This window comes from Chelmon rostratus, chromosome 17 (genome assembly GCF_017976325.1).
Source record: "Chelmon rostratus isolate fCheRos1 chromosome 17, fCheRos1.pri, whole genome shotgun sequence".
Lineage (NCBI taxonomy): Eukaryota > Metazoa > Chordata > Actinopteri > Chaetodontiformes > Chaetodontidae > Chelmon > Chelmon rostratus.
Genome location: NC_055674.1, coordinates 10,340,577 through 10,359,790, shown reverse-complemented (window position 1 = coordinate 10,359,790; position 19,214 = coordinate 10,340,577). Strand labels below are relative to the sequence as shown.

The 19,214-nt window shown below is 40.9% G+C and overlaps 3 protein-coding genes across 4 annotated transcripts in view; 1 reads left to right on the top strand and 2 right to left on the bottom strand.

Moving 5' to 3' along the window:
• Positions 1-5,762, bottom strand: part of rnf213a (ring finger protein 213a) — a 29,366-nt gene extending 23,604 nt beyond the window's left edge. Inside the window, exons 1-8 of one of the 2 annotated variants that reach the window (XM_041956208.1) lie at positions 5,626-5,762; positions 3,612-3,730; positions 2,406-2,560; positions 1,323-2,006; positions 1,038-1,216; positions 790-957; positions 431-633; positions 41-330 (exon numbers count right to left, since the gene is read on the bottom strand). In XM_041956208.1, the coding sequence (XP_041812142.1) occupies positions 41-330; positions 431-633; positions 790-957; positions 1,038-1,216; positions 1,323-2,006; positions 2,406-2,560; positions 3,612-3,711 (1,779 nt within the window). In that variant the 5' untranslated portion in view covers positions 3,712-3,730; positions 5,626-5,762. The other variant, XM_041956209.1, reaches the window with a different exon arrangement.
• A 1,016-nt stretch (positions 5,763-6,778) lies between these two features.
• On the bottom strand, positions 6,779-12,591 carry LOC121621236 (B-cell receptor CD22-like). The gene is made up of 9 exons (XM_041957629.1): positions 12,473-12,591; positions 12,049-12,396; positions 11,699-11,956; positions 11,282-11,539; positions 9,291-9,378; positions 9,150-9,204; positions 8,836-8,957; positions 8,668-8,727; positions 6,779-8,577 (listed from the first exon to the last, which is right to left on the bottom strand). Exons 1-9 carry the CDS (start codon positions 12,525-12,527, stop codon positions 8,526-8,528), a joined length of 1,296 nt encoding a protein of 431 aa, XP_041813563.1. The 5' UTR covers positions 12,528-12,591; the 3' UTR covers positions 6,779-8,525.
• Positions 12,592-17,929: 5,338 nt separating this feature from the next.
• On the top strand, positions 17,930-19,052 carry LOC121621350 (neuropeptide B-like). The gene is made up of 2 exons (XM_041957784.1): positions 17,930-18,196; positions 18,841-19,052. Exons 1-2 carry the CDS (start codon positions 17,939-17,941, stop codon positions 18,967-18,969), a joined length of 387 nt encoding a protein of 128 aa, XP_041813718.1. The 5' UTR covers positions 17,930-17,938; the 3' UTR covers positions 18,970-19,052.
• Positions 19,053-19,214: the final 162 nt, after the last annotated feature.

The following is a 19,214-nucleotide window of genomic DNA, read 5'->3' as shown; positions in this document are numbered from 1 at the left end:
GACAAAGCATAATGCTACTGTGAGAAGGCCATGAACTTACATCATCTTTTCCATAGTCTAAGGAGGACCACTTCTTCTGTTTTTCCTCATACACAAAAGGCTCCCCATAAACCTGAAAGAACTGATTCAGCTGGATCAGAAAACTACTCAAATTGGCATCGGTCCAGCTCCTGAGCAGATCAAATATGGTCTCCAGCATGACATTCCCTGCAATCTCTCTGCCTTGAATCAGATTCTTCCTTTCTTCAGGCCAGAACTTTTCTTTAAGGCGTTTGAGCACGTTCTTTGACGGCTCTGCACAGATGATGTCATCATATTGATGCCAGTCACCTGTCAGAAAAAAAATATGAGATTTCAGATTAATAATTAGAATGCTGTTACCAAGCAGGCAGATGTAATTACAGATGGCCTCTGTGAAGGTTGCATTTACCTTCTTCATTGAGGAGGTGGGGCTTCACAAACAAACATCTGTTGGTGTATTGTGTAGAATCCAGTTTGTATATGTACTCATACTCGTATTTGTTCTTTTCAGCGTGATAGACAACATATTTGTACGGTATTGACACAGACTCAGCTTTACTTTTTTCTGTCAGCAGACTGCCCACCACCAGAAAACCATGTTCTCCAAGATCCCTGCAAGAAGAGGAAAAGAAATTCAAATGTGGTGTTAAATCAGAGAGTGCTCTCTGAATTGCTGGGGCAGGGAATTAAACAGCGAAGCCAAATTCCAGCCAAAGCCACGGAGAATATTTTTTCACCACCATCTGAGCTTCATTGAAGAATAAGTACCTGCTAACGAACAGCTCGACCACATTTTTGTCCCATGACCCAATGTATCTCCCAGCCTGGATGAAGATACGATCTGCACCTGGATCAAATTTGAAATCCTTTGAGAGAACTGCATGGAAGTAAATTGTGAGCCTGTCATGTGCAGCGATGGTGTTGTTCCTGGTCAGCCTACGAAGCAAAAACGATTGCAGTAAATACACATATAGCAAATATAACTTATAGACATAAAACTGGCTGAACGTCATCACCTTTTGGGCGGAGGCATAGCTGGGGTGCTGGATTCTTTGTTATCCTTTCTGTCATCTTTACTTCCCTTGTCAGTGTCTGAGGTTTGACCTGTGGTCGAGTCCTGCCCGCTGCCAGACTGCTGAACCACCATGGGCTCTACTGTCCCCCCCGGGTCCACACTGGAGCCTGTGCTGTCAGCCTGGTCAAGCAGCATTAAATATACACCTTAAACTCTTGAACTAAAAGAATGAAATGACCAATTATGTCAACAATGATTACTTTTCATACATTTTAGTCAGCATTACCTTTGATGGTCTTTGAGGGCCAAAAACCATCTGTTGTTCAGCTGCAGGCTTCTGTTTGGGGTCCTGCTGATTCTTTCCCTTCTGTTTGCTTCGTGCTGTCTGTTTCTCATCCGGCTTCACGTTGGCATTCTGGTCCAGTGCAGGCTGTCTGGTGGTGGCCGTGTCTGTCTTGTTCTTTGAGTTTTTCCTGTCTGTCTCTTGGTCTTTAGGTTTAAAGGCCTTTGTCCCTTTTCCTGAACCTGAATGAGGAGTTGTACCCTTGCTGTCCTCTGAGCTGGGCTGCTGAGTCGGCGTGTCCGACGTTGGTGTCTTCAGCGTCTGATCCTGAGTTGATGCCAGTGCATCATTCTCTCTCTCATCAGGTCTACCTGGAGCTTCCTCTGAACCTCTTGCCTCTGCTGTGGCGGCGGTTTCTCTCTGAATGCCTTGTGTGTCTTCAGACGGTGCAGCAGGAATGTTTGCTACTAGTGAGCTCGGCTGGCTCTCTAGTGAGCTGAGCTCATCTTGCAGTGAGTCTGGTGTTTCATCCATTGCATTAGCTGAGCTTTCACTGTCAGAGGACTCACTTCCACCCTTCGTCTTCTGCCCCTGGTTGTCTACCAGGGACAGGTCAGAGTGGCTTTGATTGTGGTCTGATGACAAGGTGCCATCTTTCTTCTTTTTGTTCTTCTTCTTCTTTTTTTTCTATGACGACCAGAAGGTAGAGGATCAGTGCTACAAACCCCTTTACTGCTACTATCTTAATATAGAGTCAGCATATTCTAAGTATGATTAACATGTTGGTTTTCTAAAGATCTAAAGCACTTATATTAAAAGTTGTTCCAAATTCTGCAAGTGTATGATAATTAACATGTGATTATTAGAACTGACGGACTCTTCTGAACTTTCGTTTTCACAGAACAAGTGTCCTGAACATGTTAATTAAAGGTGCAGCAATTACAAACAGATATTAGATGTTTTAAAGTTACCCTAACATTAGAAAAACACGTCTGAGAATTGAGATCAACAATCAAAAAGTCACTATATGAAGCTTTCCAGGCTAAAAATTGAGAAGCGAGCCAACGCAGTGACAGTTACACTCACCTTTTTCTTTGGGTTGACGATGGTCTCATCGTTCGGTCGTTTGGGGAATTTACTGAATTCGTTGTTGTCAACAGGAGGGTTGTTTTTCTGTGACACTGATTTCTCAGCTGTACCTTCTGAGTCAGATACCAAGGATTTGGGCTGTTCTACGTTACCTGGATTTAAAATACATTGTATACAAATCAGAGAAGTGTGAAAATCCCTGTGATGATTGGAATGAATGAGAAAGACACAGCGCTGTGTGCTCTGGGAGTTATCAACAGTAGTCTATTGCTGTGGGTTAATTTGCATTCCAACTAAAACCAAATCATATCATGTAGCCGGTATAAAGGCCAAAATTATCAGGACTAAGATTTGAATAATGTATCAAAACCCTGCAGGAACTACCACAGCAGTGGTTCTGAATACTTTGCCAGGTGTATTTATGTCTGGTTGTCTCTCTGTGGTCAGATTTTGTCACTGCAGTACCGTCACAGCCGTGAAGATGCAGACACGAAACCGGTCCGGCCCAGTCCTGAATACTCATGACTGCTAAGTACTGCTGACGGGTGTCGCTGCTGGTTTGATCCCATTACAAGGTGGTCTATAATTGTACTTTTGTTTTAATTACCAGTTAAAAACAAAACACCTAAGCTTGAACATTATGTCACGTGGCTCAAGTTTGCATTTTCCCCATGTGCTCTTTATAAAGTCGGTCGCAATATAGACCTTGATCTCAAATGTCTTACTCGGCATGAAAAGACGCTGTTTGCTTAGACCCAACCTGTCCTACTGTCTGCAGAAGGTGTGGACAGATAATGCAGAGATGTTGCCATCTTAAGGTAAGAGAATAACACTGACACTTAACAACCACTTAACACGTCATGGCAATATACCAAATGAAGGTTCTGGGCAGCTGAGCACACTTTTCATCTCTCATTTACATGCAAGTTGATACATTTATCATTTAGGGAGAAAGTGACATTTAATAATGTCTGGACAGTTTATGTTCAAGCAAAATAATTGGTGCAGGTGATAAACATACACTCAGCCCTCTATGGCACACTGTTAATCAGTGTTAATGTAAGAGGAAACTTCATATGTCCAACAAACTATATTCTGGATGCTGTATTAACAAACACAAAAACGTTTTATACATTGCGTGGATTAATCAAATCCTGTAAAAAAGTATTATATTGAACCGAATTTCTAAATGAATCTACTTACCCTGTGTGTTTGCAGGTTGGACAGACAGCTTCTGGCCACACTGACTGCAGAACTTGGCTGTCTTCTCCGTAACATTGTGGCCACAATTTGGGCACTTCATCTTCAGACTGCAGTGATCTCTGCAAAGGAAGAAGCAAGTGTAAACTGGAATGTACATTAAGGTCCAACCCTGTAGCACAATCCTTTCACTTTCAATTCTGCCAGTTGAGGCCTCATGAGACAGTGCTCAGCGTTGCAAAACATCCTCCTGGAACGAAGCTGTTTCTTTCGTTTGGACTTTGAGCAGTCTTACTCAACCAATAGAACAATGAACATTTCGTTAACTGATTCAAACGGAAATAACAACGCTACAGTGGCAGTGAGCCACTGCCAACCCACCTTCAGTCCCGCTAATAATGCAAGTGGCATGCTTCAGCCAAAGAGGAGGAAAAACTTAGAGGGCTCACTGAGCACTAGAATGTGCAAAGTTCCTCCAAAAATACACTTAAGAAAAGATAACAGTGGTCAAAACTAGTTAAAAGAAGAAAAATCCAAGTTATCCTCTCTACAAAAAATAAAGAGCTTTTTTTAAGCTTGTCTATAATGAAATATTCAACTGGTGTTGCTGTACCAAATTATCTTTTTCAGGTGCAAAGGATAATAGATACATGAGGCAAAGCAGTGTATTTCTTAAGATAAGAAGAAAGGTTTTATCTTTGCTCCTTGGTCATAGCTGGCGGACATCACTATATAGCAGGTTAAAAAGCAAATGAGCAAATAAGAAAATGTCTTCAAAGAGAAAATTTTCAAACACGAGTTCAAACTATGAAATGCATAAGTACACATAACTACTAATTAGAGTTTTGATGTAATGGATTGAGAGTGCAACACATTTGTTAGGAATCATTAGTGATAATTATGAGAAGGGATTCAGTGACATCACTTGCAGTGGCCTGTCACTTCTTATACATAATGTATTTCCTTTTTGGGACAGAGACCTTTGTCAAAACCCTTGCGACTTGTTTCAGCCACTTGTCCAAACATGTCCTGTCTCATCTTACTGGTCCATCAGGGACAGACGTACAGTAGACAAATGCATTTCACTCCGAGCACACTTTACATGTTAACGTTTATGACACCCAACTTTCGTTCACACTGTGAATCATTAATTTTTCTATTTTTTTATGAAAATGCCTTAAAATATCATTAATGTCTTCAAATCATGACTGCTGAAAAATACAAAGAGAATTGCAGGAAATAGGCTTGGGAGGCAATTCATTTGCAATTCAAACTATTAAAACTCTTGTAAACTTGTAAAACAGCACTGTAAAAACATCCCCATCCATACATCGGTGATAAAACTAGTGAGCAGGAAACACTGCAAAGAAGTTTTCATATTTTACAGACTAGAAGATGAGACAACGTACTGTAAGTATTGAGTGATTCCTCTTGTCAATGAAAAGATCTTTGGCTACATCTTTAGCCAATCACATGTTTTTTTCGAAAAACGTTGTTAGCTCACTTCCTGTTTCGATCTCAGCGTATGAACTCGTTTGACAACAACCAAAACTGACAATACTAACTAAACAAACAAGCAGTAGCTGCTACTGTTACCGTTGTATGTACGACACATTTACAAACTGCAGGAACAGCCCTGTGCTACACTAAAAAAGTGTCCTTGCTACATGTTAGCGGTGAATTAGCTAACTAGCTTACTGATTCGCTCTATAGCCAACCTTTGTGTTACTGAGCTGCGTACGTTAGCTAGCTAACATTAGCTGGGTCAGTTTGCTCCTGACTCGCTTAAAAAAAAACAACAAGAAAATGTGCAGGTGCAGGGACAGGTGTCAACCAAATCACATTAAGACCCCGTTAAAGCCAGACTTACTCAGAAGAGTCCTGTGACACCGAGGTCTGACTGACTGCCACTCCGGCTAGTAGGATTAGTTTATTCCCTGTTTGTCATAACGTAATGTCTGACGTTACGACCCGCAGCTTTGTGCAGAGCAATAACAAAACGTTTCCGGAGCCTTACCCGAGCTGACCGCGACCTTTTCTTCTGCTTCATAAGCGGAGAAGCCCAGAAGTCATCTCTGCTGGCACTGCGATGAGCCGGCACAGAGTCACATGCTTGTATTTTCCTTTCCGCATGCCCTGTAAAGTTTCGTTTTGTCAGAAATGGGCGTCATCTAATAACGTTAACTTTCTTATCACTTTGGTTTCGTCTGAAGTTTCCATGCTGCGGTGTTGGAAAGTGACTAATAAGTACACTCAGTACTGTCACATGGTGCCTCATCGACCTCCTCTTCTGACACTCAGTAATTCAATTTTTTCATTTTCTAAGTGATGCACAATTACTTTAAAACAGAAGAACAGATTATCTATCTGTCGTGGCTTTCCAAGAGGGAATATTTGCATTATTGGATTAAAAATATGCCAATTTCAAGTTAATATGTTTGATTTTGCAGAGCTGGGTGACGGTGCAGTGCAGTTGCACTGAGGTTGTCTGCAAACATGTTCAGCAGGATATTAGGAGCAAGTTAAACCCACATGAATGAAGCCACATAATGAAATAAAGGTCAGCCCTGGAATGCGTGATTGGCATTAGTGGTGCATTAGAATGATTTAGTTGCACATTTATGGATTGTGGGTTATTTTGTGTATTGTTATATTCATTACAAGTCATTTTTCTATTTCTTACAGTCAAGCCATCATAAAACATAAGTGCATATGTTTCTAAGTCTACATGTATTCTCCTTCCATAGAGTAACATTTTCACGCAGCTTGACAGCTTGTGGCACAAATGCATGTCTGTTTAGCTGCAATTTAAATGCTACTTTTCATATTTTAAAGCTTTGGCGTTCTGTCTTAAATAAGGATTGTGATACAAGTTAGTACATGTTTTATTCCACTCAAGCTTGCAGAACTGAAACATTGTTCAGTGATATCAGTCATTAGTTATGGTGTCAAAGGTTTCAGGCCGTGAGGGAAACTTGCCTTCTTGTGGCTGAGTTTTACTGCCTCTTTTGCTATGAGCAAAGCACACCCAGCTGGTTGTTGTTCATTTGCCAATACTGGAAATTTCCAGATGAGGTTATTAAGCGTGTCAGTAAGAAGCAAGAAAATCACTTTCACTTTCACTGGATCAATTTAATTTAAAACATTCAACAAATAACCCACATTGGAAGAAAAGTAAATACTATGAATACGGAAGTCTTTTACAAGTAACAAAGACAAAGAATTGATCCTGATGCTGCTGCTTCTACTTCTGTAAATTCACAGTAATGGAAACCTGCTCAACCTGCAGGTGTTTACTGTTATATCAAGCGTCCCGTGATGCCGGTCTGATGACCTTTTATCGCGTTATGAGCTGTACCTCTCTACAGCTCTCACACGAAAACCCACTCATCCACTGAGGAGAGTTGTGAGTTGAATGTATTGGATCACATAATTTGCTTATCTTAAGATGCTATGCCCTTACATTGCCAGCAGAGGGCACAATAACCTGGAATTTGAACAGGGTTTGGGTAACTGTGTACCATGGAGTGCAAGGACCATGCAATTTTTGTCTGAACTGAAGGATTTCACACGTAGACGTCAGCTTATCTGGGGGGAAAAAGTTAACTTGCTAAAACAGCCAAGATTGGTATTTCAGTTTCATTTTTTCCATGAACGTTACCATGCCAACTTGGGCTGCACTGGTATTACAATCGGGCTGTCAGATCTACAGGTACTGAAATCTGTCTTCACCATGCAACATGTATAATGTCTCAGATACACTAGAGAAAAAGCACCATTTTGCCCACTGTGCTGCAAATAAGAGCTCATGTGTCGTTACTCATGATGGATGTTTGCATATTGAATGTGCAGGTGTGTTGTTTCACCCACATCCATCACTGAAGCTCTGAAAGATGCAGATGCAAACTTCAGTGTGAAGGACAGGCTTCTGAATCTTGAAGAGAGTTTAGAGTGAAATTATTTCACATTCTCTCTAAGTGCAGTTTTCCTGCTGAAAAGTTGCACAGTTTCGTTGTTTTGCCCTCATCCGTCTAGTAGTTTGTAATAGTTTCTAACTCGCAAAAAAGTCTTTCACATATTTCCATTGTTTCCAGAGTATTGCACCTGCTGTGATTGTCTGCAGCCAAGGTTGGGTGTATCATTCAATTAAGAAGCTGCTCTTGGGAACCTCAGGAACTGAAGACTACAGCAAGCAAATTAACTTTAGCCCAGTGCCAGAACCACAAAACAAGAGCGTCTATAAAACATGGAGCACCAGAAAGCAACTTTACAGCCAGCCGGTGCACATTTGATCCAGGGGCATGATATAAGTTATTAATATACAATAAGATGCATTAAAATATAAATAAAGATACAAATATTTTGGATCATTTTCACCTCACAGATGGGTGGAGGGAGTGTCAGCAGGGACTGAGCTTCACAGACGCTTGTGTTGAATCAAGCGCAAGGAGAAAATGAAATGGCACACTCCGCGCTGAAGAAGTTTTATGGGCTCTCAAAGTGCACCTCACTACAACAGTAGAAATGATGCATATCACAACATTTATTCCCTGACCGGCATGTTTAGCTAAATTTCCCGCTAGATTATGTTTTGATGGGCAGTATGTGCGTCACCGTTACAGACCAAGCAAACAGTGTGAGAGCAGAAGCTGATTTCACATGTTCCAGAAGTCAGTTTCGTATTTCCTTTAAGTTTCTGTTCATTGATAGCCTGAGTGCTGATCTTTAAAATGTGTCGACTGCAACCTCAGACAAGCATTTAACAGGATCCTGCTGAACTCTCGTTTGGTTCTGGACCCTGTCTTTTCTTTTCAGTTAAAAGAATTAGTGTCAAGGAGAGGATGTGATGCTTATCTTCACCGCAATGCATGTGCAGTAGATCTTACAGATCAAGAAAAAATCATAAAGCAAATGCCCTCAAGACTTCGTGTCGAGAGTCTCGAGGTATGAAGGGTTCAACGGCTGCTTCCTGAAAAAGGAAGAAAAACATATTTGCACTTAAAAGATGAATTACAGAAACCATTACTGGTGAAATGAGTAAGTTCTCGTAGAGCTTTACCGGCACACCGTGCTGTAAATCACACTGACGTCACTGTGACGGGAGTCAAGCTGCTGCTCCCTGCAGGCGATACAGTTCATGAACACACCGCCCGTCATGCAACATTAGAAAAGATTATTTAAGGAATGGGGAACAGGTGTAAAAATATAAACAGTAAACTTAACTCACAGCTTTCTCTGGGTGTGAAACTCAACAGTTGCGTAGATGACTTCTACTGAGGCTCCGTCACGCCGATTGCTCTCTTGTGATAGGTTGTCGTCAGAAAAAGGCCAGTTGACATAGTGTTCATTCTGAATGTAATAACACATGACGAATTAGTGCTGGACAGCATGCAGGGCTTCCATTAAGGATGAGGTTTTTACTTGCTATGATAAGTAGCTGAACATGTTTGCGGACAACCAGCTTTAATCATTGTAAAAAAAAATAAGAGGCACATTTGAACCATAATAAACTTTAAATAGTCAATATAATGACAGCGCCACCTGGGTGTCCCCCTCACAGTCAGCCTCTGGTGCTCTTGTCCTTTTTCTCTTGAGTCTGAAACACATAAACAGACATTGGAGCATCATCACACGATGATTGCATATGAGATATGAGAGCAACACAGTGTAAATACAGCTTACCTTGTGACAGCCATGACAGTAGTCACGATCAGAACCGCGGCAGCAGTGAGAATGATAAGTACGCCTGTGATGAGTGTCGCCCAATGTCCTGTGTCACGAAGGCAGAGTGTTAGATTTGCGAGAGCACGAGAATAAACTCCCACGATCTTATCCACACTTTCGACTGTGCTCAGCTTGCCTCTGGCCCTACCTCTCAATCTAATTATTACTTTTAGCTTCAGTCTGGTAAATCTCAAGACTGTCTACCCACACTGGTTTTCCAGGAGCTTAATCCGCTAGATTTATCATGTTCTGATGAGGAGCAGGCTACTGGATTCATGCAACAATGTGGACACAATAACTCATCAATAACTCAAGTGTCTACGGCCTGCATGGCTTTAACAAAACTACCACTGCAGGTTAATGACCATGACACAGACGTGCTGAACGGAAATGCAAAACTTCTAAAATACAGTGCAAAGATCTTTTAAAAAAAGAGTTTAGCAACACTGTAAAGGAAGACTGTAGCCGCAACTTGCTATCCACCGGCCTCCTGATTCCAACGTCCCTCTTCTTTTGAGGAATCTGAGAACTCTTGTCGATGAAATTTCCCACATCAGAGCCCAAATCATGCCGCCACCGGCTATTCCTCCACACAGTGCGGTGGATCAGATTTTCAATTCATTTTATCTGGCATCTCAGTCTGACTTACTGAAGATGATTAATGGCACGAAATCTTCCTCTTCTCCTTTAGATGTTTTTACCCACAATATTTTTAAAAGAGGTTCCTGCTTTTTAATCTTCCGATATTTTAGCAATATTTAGTCTTTATCTTCAGGAGTCTTCAATCTCTACTGAGAAGCAATGTAACCTTGACACCGACAATCTAAATAATTTGAAATCCATGTCTAAATTAGTCTTTTGTGCCAAGCCACCAGAGAAAGTGGTATATTCTCAGCTTGTATACTTTAAGAATGACGCCTCTTTGAAAAGTTTGAGTCTGGTTTGTGAGTTCATTGTAGCACAGAAACTAAACCACTAAAAGTTCTAAATGGCATGAGGATGCATTCAGATACCAGCTGTTGTATTGTTTTGGTGTGGATACAGTTGATCACAGCATATTAATGATCGACTAGAAAACTGGCTACACATGACTGGGACTGCTCAAGACTGGTTTAAGTCTCTGTATCAGTTCGGAATGTCTCTTCTATCAATGCAGATCAAATGCGAAGTTCCCCAAGGGTCGATCCTCGGCCCTTTACTGTTTCTTATCCACATGCTAGCCCTGGGTCAAGTTATCCACAACTCCAGTATTTCTTTCTAATTTTATGCTGTCGATACACAAATCTATTTGTCCAGACCTCGTCTCAGCTGCCTCACTCAGCACCTGTCTTACAGCCATAAGGTCCTGGATGTCCAGAAGCTTCCAAATACCAAACAATGACAAACCTGAAGTGATGGTGTTTGGACCCAAAGCACGCATTGATAGTGGAAGTGACATGTTTTCCCAGAGTTTACAGTGCATCCATGAGGCGAGAAATCTGGGACTGACCTTTGATTTGGATCTCAACTTCTTTGAACATTTTAGTAATATCAACAAATCAGTTATTTGTCAAATCAGATAGAGATATAGATTATTCTTTTCATTCAGTGATGCACAAACTCTAATTCATGCTTTTGTCTCCAGCCATCTGGATTACTGGAACTCATTATCACTGGAATGGACTTCCTCTTCTTGCCTTCTTTTTAAACGTATTTTTTTTTAAATTACATTGCTCTCATTCATGTATTTGTTCTATATTTTATCCATCATCTGTCCTGTTTTTATTTCTTGACTCCTTTAAAATGGGGAGAGCACAAACGATCCCACATGCTAGAAAACCAGTTTGTAGCTGGTTCACCCTAAATGCATCGTAACTTTCTGCACACTGATGCCCCAATGCATTCGCTCCTGTCTCTCAGAGTCCGCCACTGCTAAAGGACCAGTAGTATGAGCATTTAAATCAACTTACCTTCAACCTTCACAGTCACAACAGAGGAGTTCTGACTTCCATGTTTGTTGGTGGCACGGCATAAATACTGGCCCCCGTCACGAGGGAAGAACACAGGCTGGGGTCCAACAGCCACAATGCCATCATTTTCATTTATTTTAAACCAAGTATAATTCTCCACTGGGGGGTTCGCATGGCTGCTGCAGATCAGGGTGGTGCTGCCGCCGGCGTCCACCTCCATCGATGGGCTGACAGACACAGTTGTGTTCTTAGGTGCATCTGAAAGAAACGGTCACAGAAACCGGAATGACTGCATTGTGCAAATCAAGATGGTGATTAACAAAGGTTTAGTGCATTCAGAGACACTATACTGTAGATTTAATTTTCTAAATCTTAATCATCATTTTCTGAATTGTATAACTTGTGTCCAGTACTTACATTCAACATCAATATTTATGATTTCGGAAGTTGTTCCTGTGTGTGTCTTTAGAGAACAAGTGTAGTTTCCAGAGTTTGTGGAGGACATGTTGCTTAAATAAAGTACAGGTCCTTTGTTTATGATCTCTCCGTTCTTCAACCAGGAGAAAGCAGATGAAAGGTGATCGCCATCACAGCCGTTTCTGCAGGTCAGTTTCACAGAGTCGCCTTCTTTCGTTGCTCCATTCACATTATGCTTTGACACCGAAACGTTCAAATCTAGAAGAGCAAAGTAGAGCTTCAGCTGATTGAAGTGCAGAGAAGATTCACGACTACAGTTGGTAGTTACAGTTATGAAAAATAAAACTTACCAGCAACCTTTAGTGTTGAGCCATCTACACCAGTCCATTTCCCCTCTTTGTCAGTTATAAATCTAAAGGTGTATTCTCCTGCATCATTATGCTCTACTTGGTTTATTTTTAAAGAGCAATTGTGTCGTTTGTTGCCTATATACTGAAATCTTGAGGACTTGTCAGGCACCTCGCTGTCCAGTATGAAGGGACCTTTAAAAATATCATTCTTTCCATGACCCCACATAACTGTCTTCACTCTCAGTTTGTCAGGATAGTAAAATGAACACGGAATGACCACGGACGAGCCTTTTACAGCGCAGATATGCTGTTGTTGATATTCCACTTTCCACTGACTGCAAAGAGCACCTGGAACAAATATTGATGCATAAATTATTTCATCCCTTTAATGTTACCTTAAATAAGATTGAAATGTTGTACTTACCAGATAGAAACAGGAGCGTCAGTGTCCACGTTAGGTTTCTGTGTCCAACACACATGTTGAAACTCTTTCCAGGTAATCACAAAGCTCACTCAAAGTGCACAGATAGTGTGTCTTCTCTCTTCTTCATCGACTAAGCAAAGCTTCCTGTAATGTAAAGGTTTGGATTGTTCTCAGCTCAGCCCCTGAAATCAGGTCACGCACACCATTTTTGTGGTATACATTTGAAACAAGGCCCTGCACACAGGAAATATGCCACACCAATAATGATGGTGCTTTTTTGTGGGCAAAGCAGAATCAGAGGTACTGTGACAATGTGATAATACTGACTCTGTGCTACAGTATGCGGAGCAGTGACTGCACTCTTGCTTGCGGCTATCACCTTGAGGCTGCATAACAAACCTGAGTCTCTGATCAAACTGTCGCCGGTCAAGTTGCATCATGGTTAATGCAGGCACCAGGTTTTGGCAGGATGCATCATAACTGATCATCAGCTAGCAATGCTAAATCAGTGCAGGTCTCTAACTATCTAAAGACACAATACAGAAAATCACCTCATTTAAAGCTTTATGCAGAGCTGCATGCTTGACTTTGTAAGGGGAATATTTCTCTATGTATATGCATACAGTATGAGTTCATCCTCTTTGGTATTTTCATGCAAAATACAAAAATGTATTCTATTTTATTTTATTTTATATCTCAATTTATCATTATATGGCCCAAATCTGTTTTATTATTTTTATTTTGATTTGTCATTTTTACTCTATTTTTTAGTCTAGCTTAGATTGAACAATTTTTTTACATGGTATCATTATCATTATTATTATAGCTATTTAATTTATTTTTTTTTAATCGTCCTCATTTTTGTTTTGTGTTGCCTTTTTAATCTTTTTTATGTAGTTTTTTTTTTCTTTTATCTACTTTTCACTCTGTTACAGCCTACACTTGTTTTGTCTTATTGTGGGCTCGTTAGTCATGTGTGAAGCACTTTGATCTGCACTAAGGTGTCTGAAAGGTGTACGGAGCCCCTAAAGGGACATGCAATACAAATAAAGTTTTTAAAAAAATTAAAAAACATTGTTGCATCAATAAAAAGAGAGACCACCAAACAGATGTGAGCACTCTTTCACTCTCTTAGACTATTTTTATTTTCCTTTTATTTGCCCAATATAATAATAAGTATCTCACATAATTATCTGTTTATTTTCTTCACATATTTCAAGTCTGTTGAATGTGTGTCAGTAGCATGATTTACAGTCGGGAACATAATTTAGACAACTCTTAAGAGGCTCAGGATCTACAGACTCCTCAAAGCCAATGAACTTTCCCAGTGCCAAAACCGCAAAACAGGAGCTCAAGTGATTTTGAAAACACTCAACACCAGAAAGCAACTTCACAGCCAGCAAGTGCCTGCACATGCACACGCGTTTGACCCAGAGGCATGACCAAAGAAACACAAAAAGAAGTTTTATAAAACACACGGTCAACAGAATCATTGCAACAGTGGGGAAAATGATAAACAAAGCATTTATTCCCTGAAAAGCATGTCTGAGTAAATTTACCACCAGGTTATGTTTTGATGCCAAGATGTGCATCACGTTTGTGACTCTTGCTGGGGTCTTTTCTTTCAGTTACAATTCTAACTGTTATGGGGAAGATGTGTTCCAGTGTGCTGTTTTTGATATTTCCCCGTATTTTATTGTTGTCTGGATTATAATATTCACTGCAATGCAGTGCAGTACATCTTATGGGTTTGTAAAATATAAAGAAATAAAACCTAAAAAATCCTAAACATTATGTCTGCACACCTGCAGAAATGTCTTGTTTTTGTTGTCAAATCAGGGATGAGTGAAGGGCTCAATGGTTGGTTCCTGAAAAAGAGAATGAAAATGTTTTGCATGGAGTCTTCCGTATGCAAATAACTTTCCTCAGCTTTATCGTCACACTGTGCTGTAAATCACGTCTTGGGAGACCATCTGGTGCTTCCTGCAGGTGATACAGTAAATCAGTGCGTGTGCCTCCGCGGCAACAAATGTGACAAAAATGCATAACAACTGTAAAAACACCCCATGCTTGCTGTTCTTCCCTCACTCCGGCTTCCCCCCTGTGATAATTGTCACAGATGGGCCAATTGACATGCTCCGTATTCTGTGCACAATCATAAAGAAATAACAAGATTAACTAGTGTCGAAAAAAGTCCTCCTCTTACGCCTACCTTTATATTTGGGCTATGAGCTGATGTGTTCCTCCTCTACCCACACAACAAAAACAACCTCTGTGTTCTCTTATCTGATGCCGATCATGTGTTTGTTATTTAGCCGAGGCTTAGGATGTGGGTTCCACTTGCCTTTCGCATACCTAACTCAGTTGCAGACGACCTCAGTGCAACTGACAGCCCTAATTGCAGAGTTCTGCAAATAATGTGGGCCACAAAAAAGTCAGACTACAGAAAAAACGTGGAGGAGTGATGAGCTAAAACTGTCAGAAATAATAGAGCCACCTGTACGCCCTCTCCACAGTCTGCCTTCAGTGCCCACTTCCTCTTTCTGTTGAGCCGAAACGAAGAAACAGAATCATTGCTCTTAATCATAGTCCTGAGCAGAGCCCTGAGCAGTGAAAGTAAATGTATTGTAATGTAAGTACTGTGTTGTGGTACTTTATACCTTTACTCCACTACAATTCAGAAATAGATATCATAGTTTTTTTTATTTCACTACATGCATTTGATGAAATAAAGATTTTTCAGGTTAAGATTTTACATTAAAAAAAACATATTAGCTCATAAAATGCAAAGCACAGTTTAGGACTGAACTAGTGGCTCCCAGGCTTTAACGTCTGGAGCAGCATCTACTTTCAGTATATTTCAGTTCCACAAAAGATATTTTCCCCTCAAAACTTTATATTTATTTGGAGATGGAGGACTGCAGAGGTAAAACGCTCCAATACTTTACAAAAACGGAGAAAAGATTTGAGAAAAGTCCAAAAACTTCAAACAGATAAGAACTTCTTCTCCCATTGATCGTCTCATGACCCCTTGGATTTATCTTGTGACCTCTTGGAGGGGCCGACCCTGAGGTTGGGAACCACTGGACTAAACTCTGACTGTGTATAAAGTAGCTACAAATAGCTTCACCTCTAACTGCTACAACAGTGAAGTATACTTATGAGCAGATGCATCAGTATGAACGAGTTCTTTTACTTTTGATTTTTGAGTATCTGAAGGCTTCGTGTCATCTTCCCGTGAAGTCGCATGTATGTGCTCAGCCAATTAGGATGCTTCCTCTCGACCCTAATGGCCCCACACTTATAAAAAGAGAAGAAGCTGCCCCTTTTTCCTCAACTACATTTCTGTGACAGCAGCAGATGATGAGACCCCTTCAGAGATGGAATACGTCTCTGTCAGATACAGTTTACCTCCTGACTGCCACAACTGGGTTCACAATCAGAAGCACAGCAGTGTGAGAATGATAAGCAGCGTCTGTGGTAAATGTTGCCCAGTAGTGTGATGTGAAACAAAGGCAGTGTGTTAGCTCTGTGAGAGCGACTGCTTTAATGCTTTGTTTCTTCAATCAATCTCAAAACGCAGCACAAAAGTGATAAATTCAGTCAGAACAAATCTTCTGTTTTAGAACGCTTCGGTAACAAGAGGTCTAACTCGCCCCAAACATAAGGAACATCACGATAAAATACTGTACATTTATTTGTCTGTCAATGAGTTTGGCAGACAAAATAAATATAAATTTGCTCATGCACATCCTCTTAAACTCATTCAATATTTCCTTATTTGGTACAACCCCGCTGTGTAAACTGTAAAGAAATCTGTAAATGTAAGAAAAGATGTTGTTTTTCGCTCCTCATCCCCTCGTTTCTTCATCCCACAATCTTCATCCCGCCTTCCCTTCACCCACCATCGCTCGCTCCTTCTCCTCATCCCCTCATCCATTCATATCCCACCTTCCCTTCAACCCTCGACCCTCATCCTAATACATCCTCCTCCATCATCTTTGCTCTCCTCCATCCGTAATACGCATTAAACCATTATAGATCTGTATCTTATTGGTGTGGTCTTTGCTGGTGAAAGTAAAGTGTACAAAAGAGATCAGCGTTAATGATCCTTGTAAAGAATTCAAACCAAAATACCAACTTTTCCAAGCAGTTCTCCACGATTGAATCACTCACAAACAACTGGTAATGACAGCCATTTTAACCTGTTTCTGTTTAACCTTTACGGTCACAACAGAGGAGTTCTGACTTCCATGTTTGTTGGTGGCACGGCATAAACACTGGGCTCCATCACTGGAAAAGAACAAGAGCTGGTGTCCAGCAGCCATAATGTCAATGTCGGGTTTGCACGCCTGCTGCAGATCAGGTAAACAGATTCAAGATTTTATCATTATTATTAAGAATTAAATTGCATGTCAGCGTTGTGCCAGAAACAGCGGCATCAGTGCCTGAGTCAGGTTTCTGTGGTCAGTGCACGTTTCCTGTCACTATCAAGTCAAATCAAGATTGTGCTCGATTCTAAGATGATGCTGTTGTTGATGGTTTTCTACTCAAAATACGCAGTGAATGAGCGTTTTCTCGTCTTTATCTGCTTTCTAACCACACAATCTAAGTACAGCTGCCTGTAATTAAAAAAAAATATGTTCTCAGGTTGAAAGTTCTCAGCCTGTGAATTCAGGTCACAGTCACCACAGACTCAGTGCACCACTTCAGCTTTTTCTGCTTGAATGTAAGTACAAAGCCTGCATCCTGTGCAGCCTGGCGATGCTTTGTTGTGGCCGAAGTCACACAAAGCATCGCCAGGGCTGGCACGAAGAGACGAGCTGCAGACCAAGTGTTACTATCACTGATGAAGAAGTGTTCGAGCCATTTGTGCCATTTGATTAAATGTATGGTCAACAACTGTTCACTGTTAAAAGATAAAGTAAAATACTGTGGATTTAGGGTTTGATTTGGGCTGACAGCGATGTACACACAGGAAAAGCTGGTGTCAATATTAAGTATAATCACATCAATGAGCCATAATGAGACATTCAGGTAGTGCATTGTATGAGTCACCTCTGCACACAGTTTAGAAGGTGTCTGAGTACTTCAGCTTTTCAGCAAATCTCTATGAATCTCAAAAAACAGCTCAAGAATCGTTTTACTTTATTCCATAAATCCTTTTTTTTATGTCTGTTTTTTTCTCCTTTAACTAACTTCAGGACAATCAAACCTTTAATGGAGTAATTCACAACTGCTAAACTGAATTTGATCAGTTCACGTTTTATCTCTTATGCTGAAAGTAAATTTCCTACCAGGTTATGGACTGTGTGTGTGTGTGTGTGTGTGTGTGTGTGTGTGTGCCCACTCCGGTGCACTTTTCGTTGACGAAACTGCCGGGATGATCACGGGGTCCCTATAAGTAGACTCTGAAAACCAGGATCCAGTCGCAGAGGACAGAGGGACCACGCATCCTTGCTCGACATGGAGATGCTCGCTAAACTCGTGTTCCCCATCGTGATCATCTCCGTGCTGGTCGCCTGCAGTCCGACGCAGGCGTGGTACAAACAGGTGGCCGGTCCGAGCTACTACTCGGTGGGCAGGGCGTCCGGCTTGCTGTCCGGTATCCGGAGGTCGCCGTACGTCAGGAGAGGCGAGCCGGAGCCGTCAGACAGCGGAGAAAGTGCGACCAACAGCGTGTTTTCCGATTTAACTCCGCAGAATTTCATCCTGAAGACGATGGTCAGTGCTCGTTTTTATCAAGGTGTTACGCGTTGGATAGGATCGCCATTACGCATGAGCGCAAAAGTGAATTATCCACATTTCTAAGTTTTATTGTTTAACTTGAGTGTCGCATTTTTTTTTAATTACAAAACGTCAGCTCCTGGCTGTCTTGATTTTTTTTTTAATTACTGAAAGAACATTTCAGATTTTAAATTTGAGGCAACGACACGCCTCGATAGTGAGTTTCCAATCACTTCCAGCATCACTGAAACTGCAAGAGATTGTAAAGAAAGCAGCATTTGTGACTGGTCTTGGGGTTGGACGTAAGGCTAATTTTAACTAATTTATGCAGTTCTTGGCAGTCTCAAATGTAGTGCAATGTGCAACATTTACCTCTGAAATGTACTAAAGCAGCATAAAACAAACACAGAGGTACTTCAGATTTATACTCATGTACAGTACTTGAGTAAATGTACTTGTCATAATGCTGTTATGTGACAGGGCATGAAGTCCATATAAACTTACCATTGATTCATGTATTAATTCTCTGCAGGGATATTTGTTGGGATATCTCAACGTTAGATTCAAGAGCACAGAATTTAAAGTGTTTCTGAAGCACCCTCTAATCTAACAGCATCATCTGTTTATTTCTCTCCGCACAGCCTGTTTGCATCAAAGACATTACACCAAACCTGCGGAGCTGTGAACTCCTCCAGGAAGTCAAAGGTTCATTTAAGTGCAAAGCGGACGTCTTCCTCTCTCTGGACTCGTCAGACTGTGCAGCAGACTGAACAGCCGGGCTGGATGATGAAGCCTACTCGTTGGAGGCGTCACATTTAAAAACTGCACAATTTCAAGTTTAAGGCTGGTGTTGCACAAGGTGGAATATATGCTACTTTTCATTTATCATTTCACCAATTTATTTATTGATTTTATGATAAACCTGTCTTAAAACTGTATGTATTAATGTACATATTGATCTGGGTTTTCATTAATAAATGAATCATATCGCAGCCCCTTGTTGAAGTGACTGACT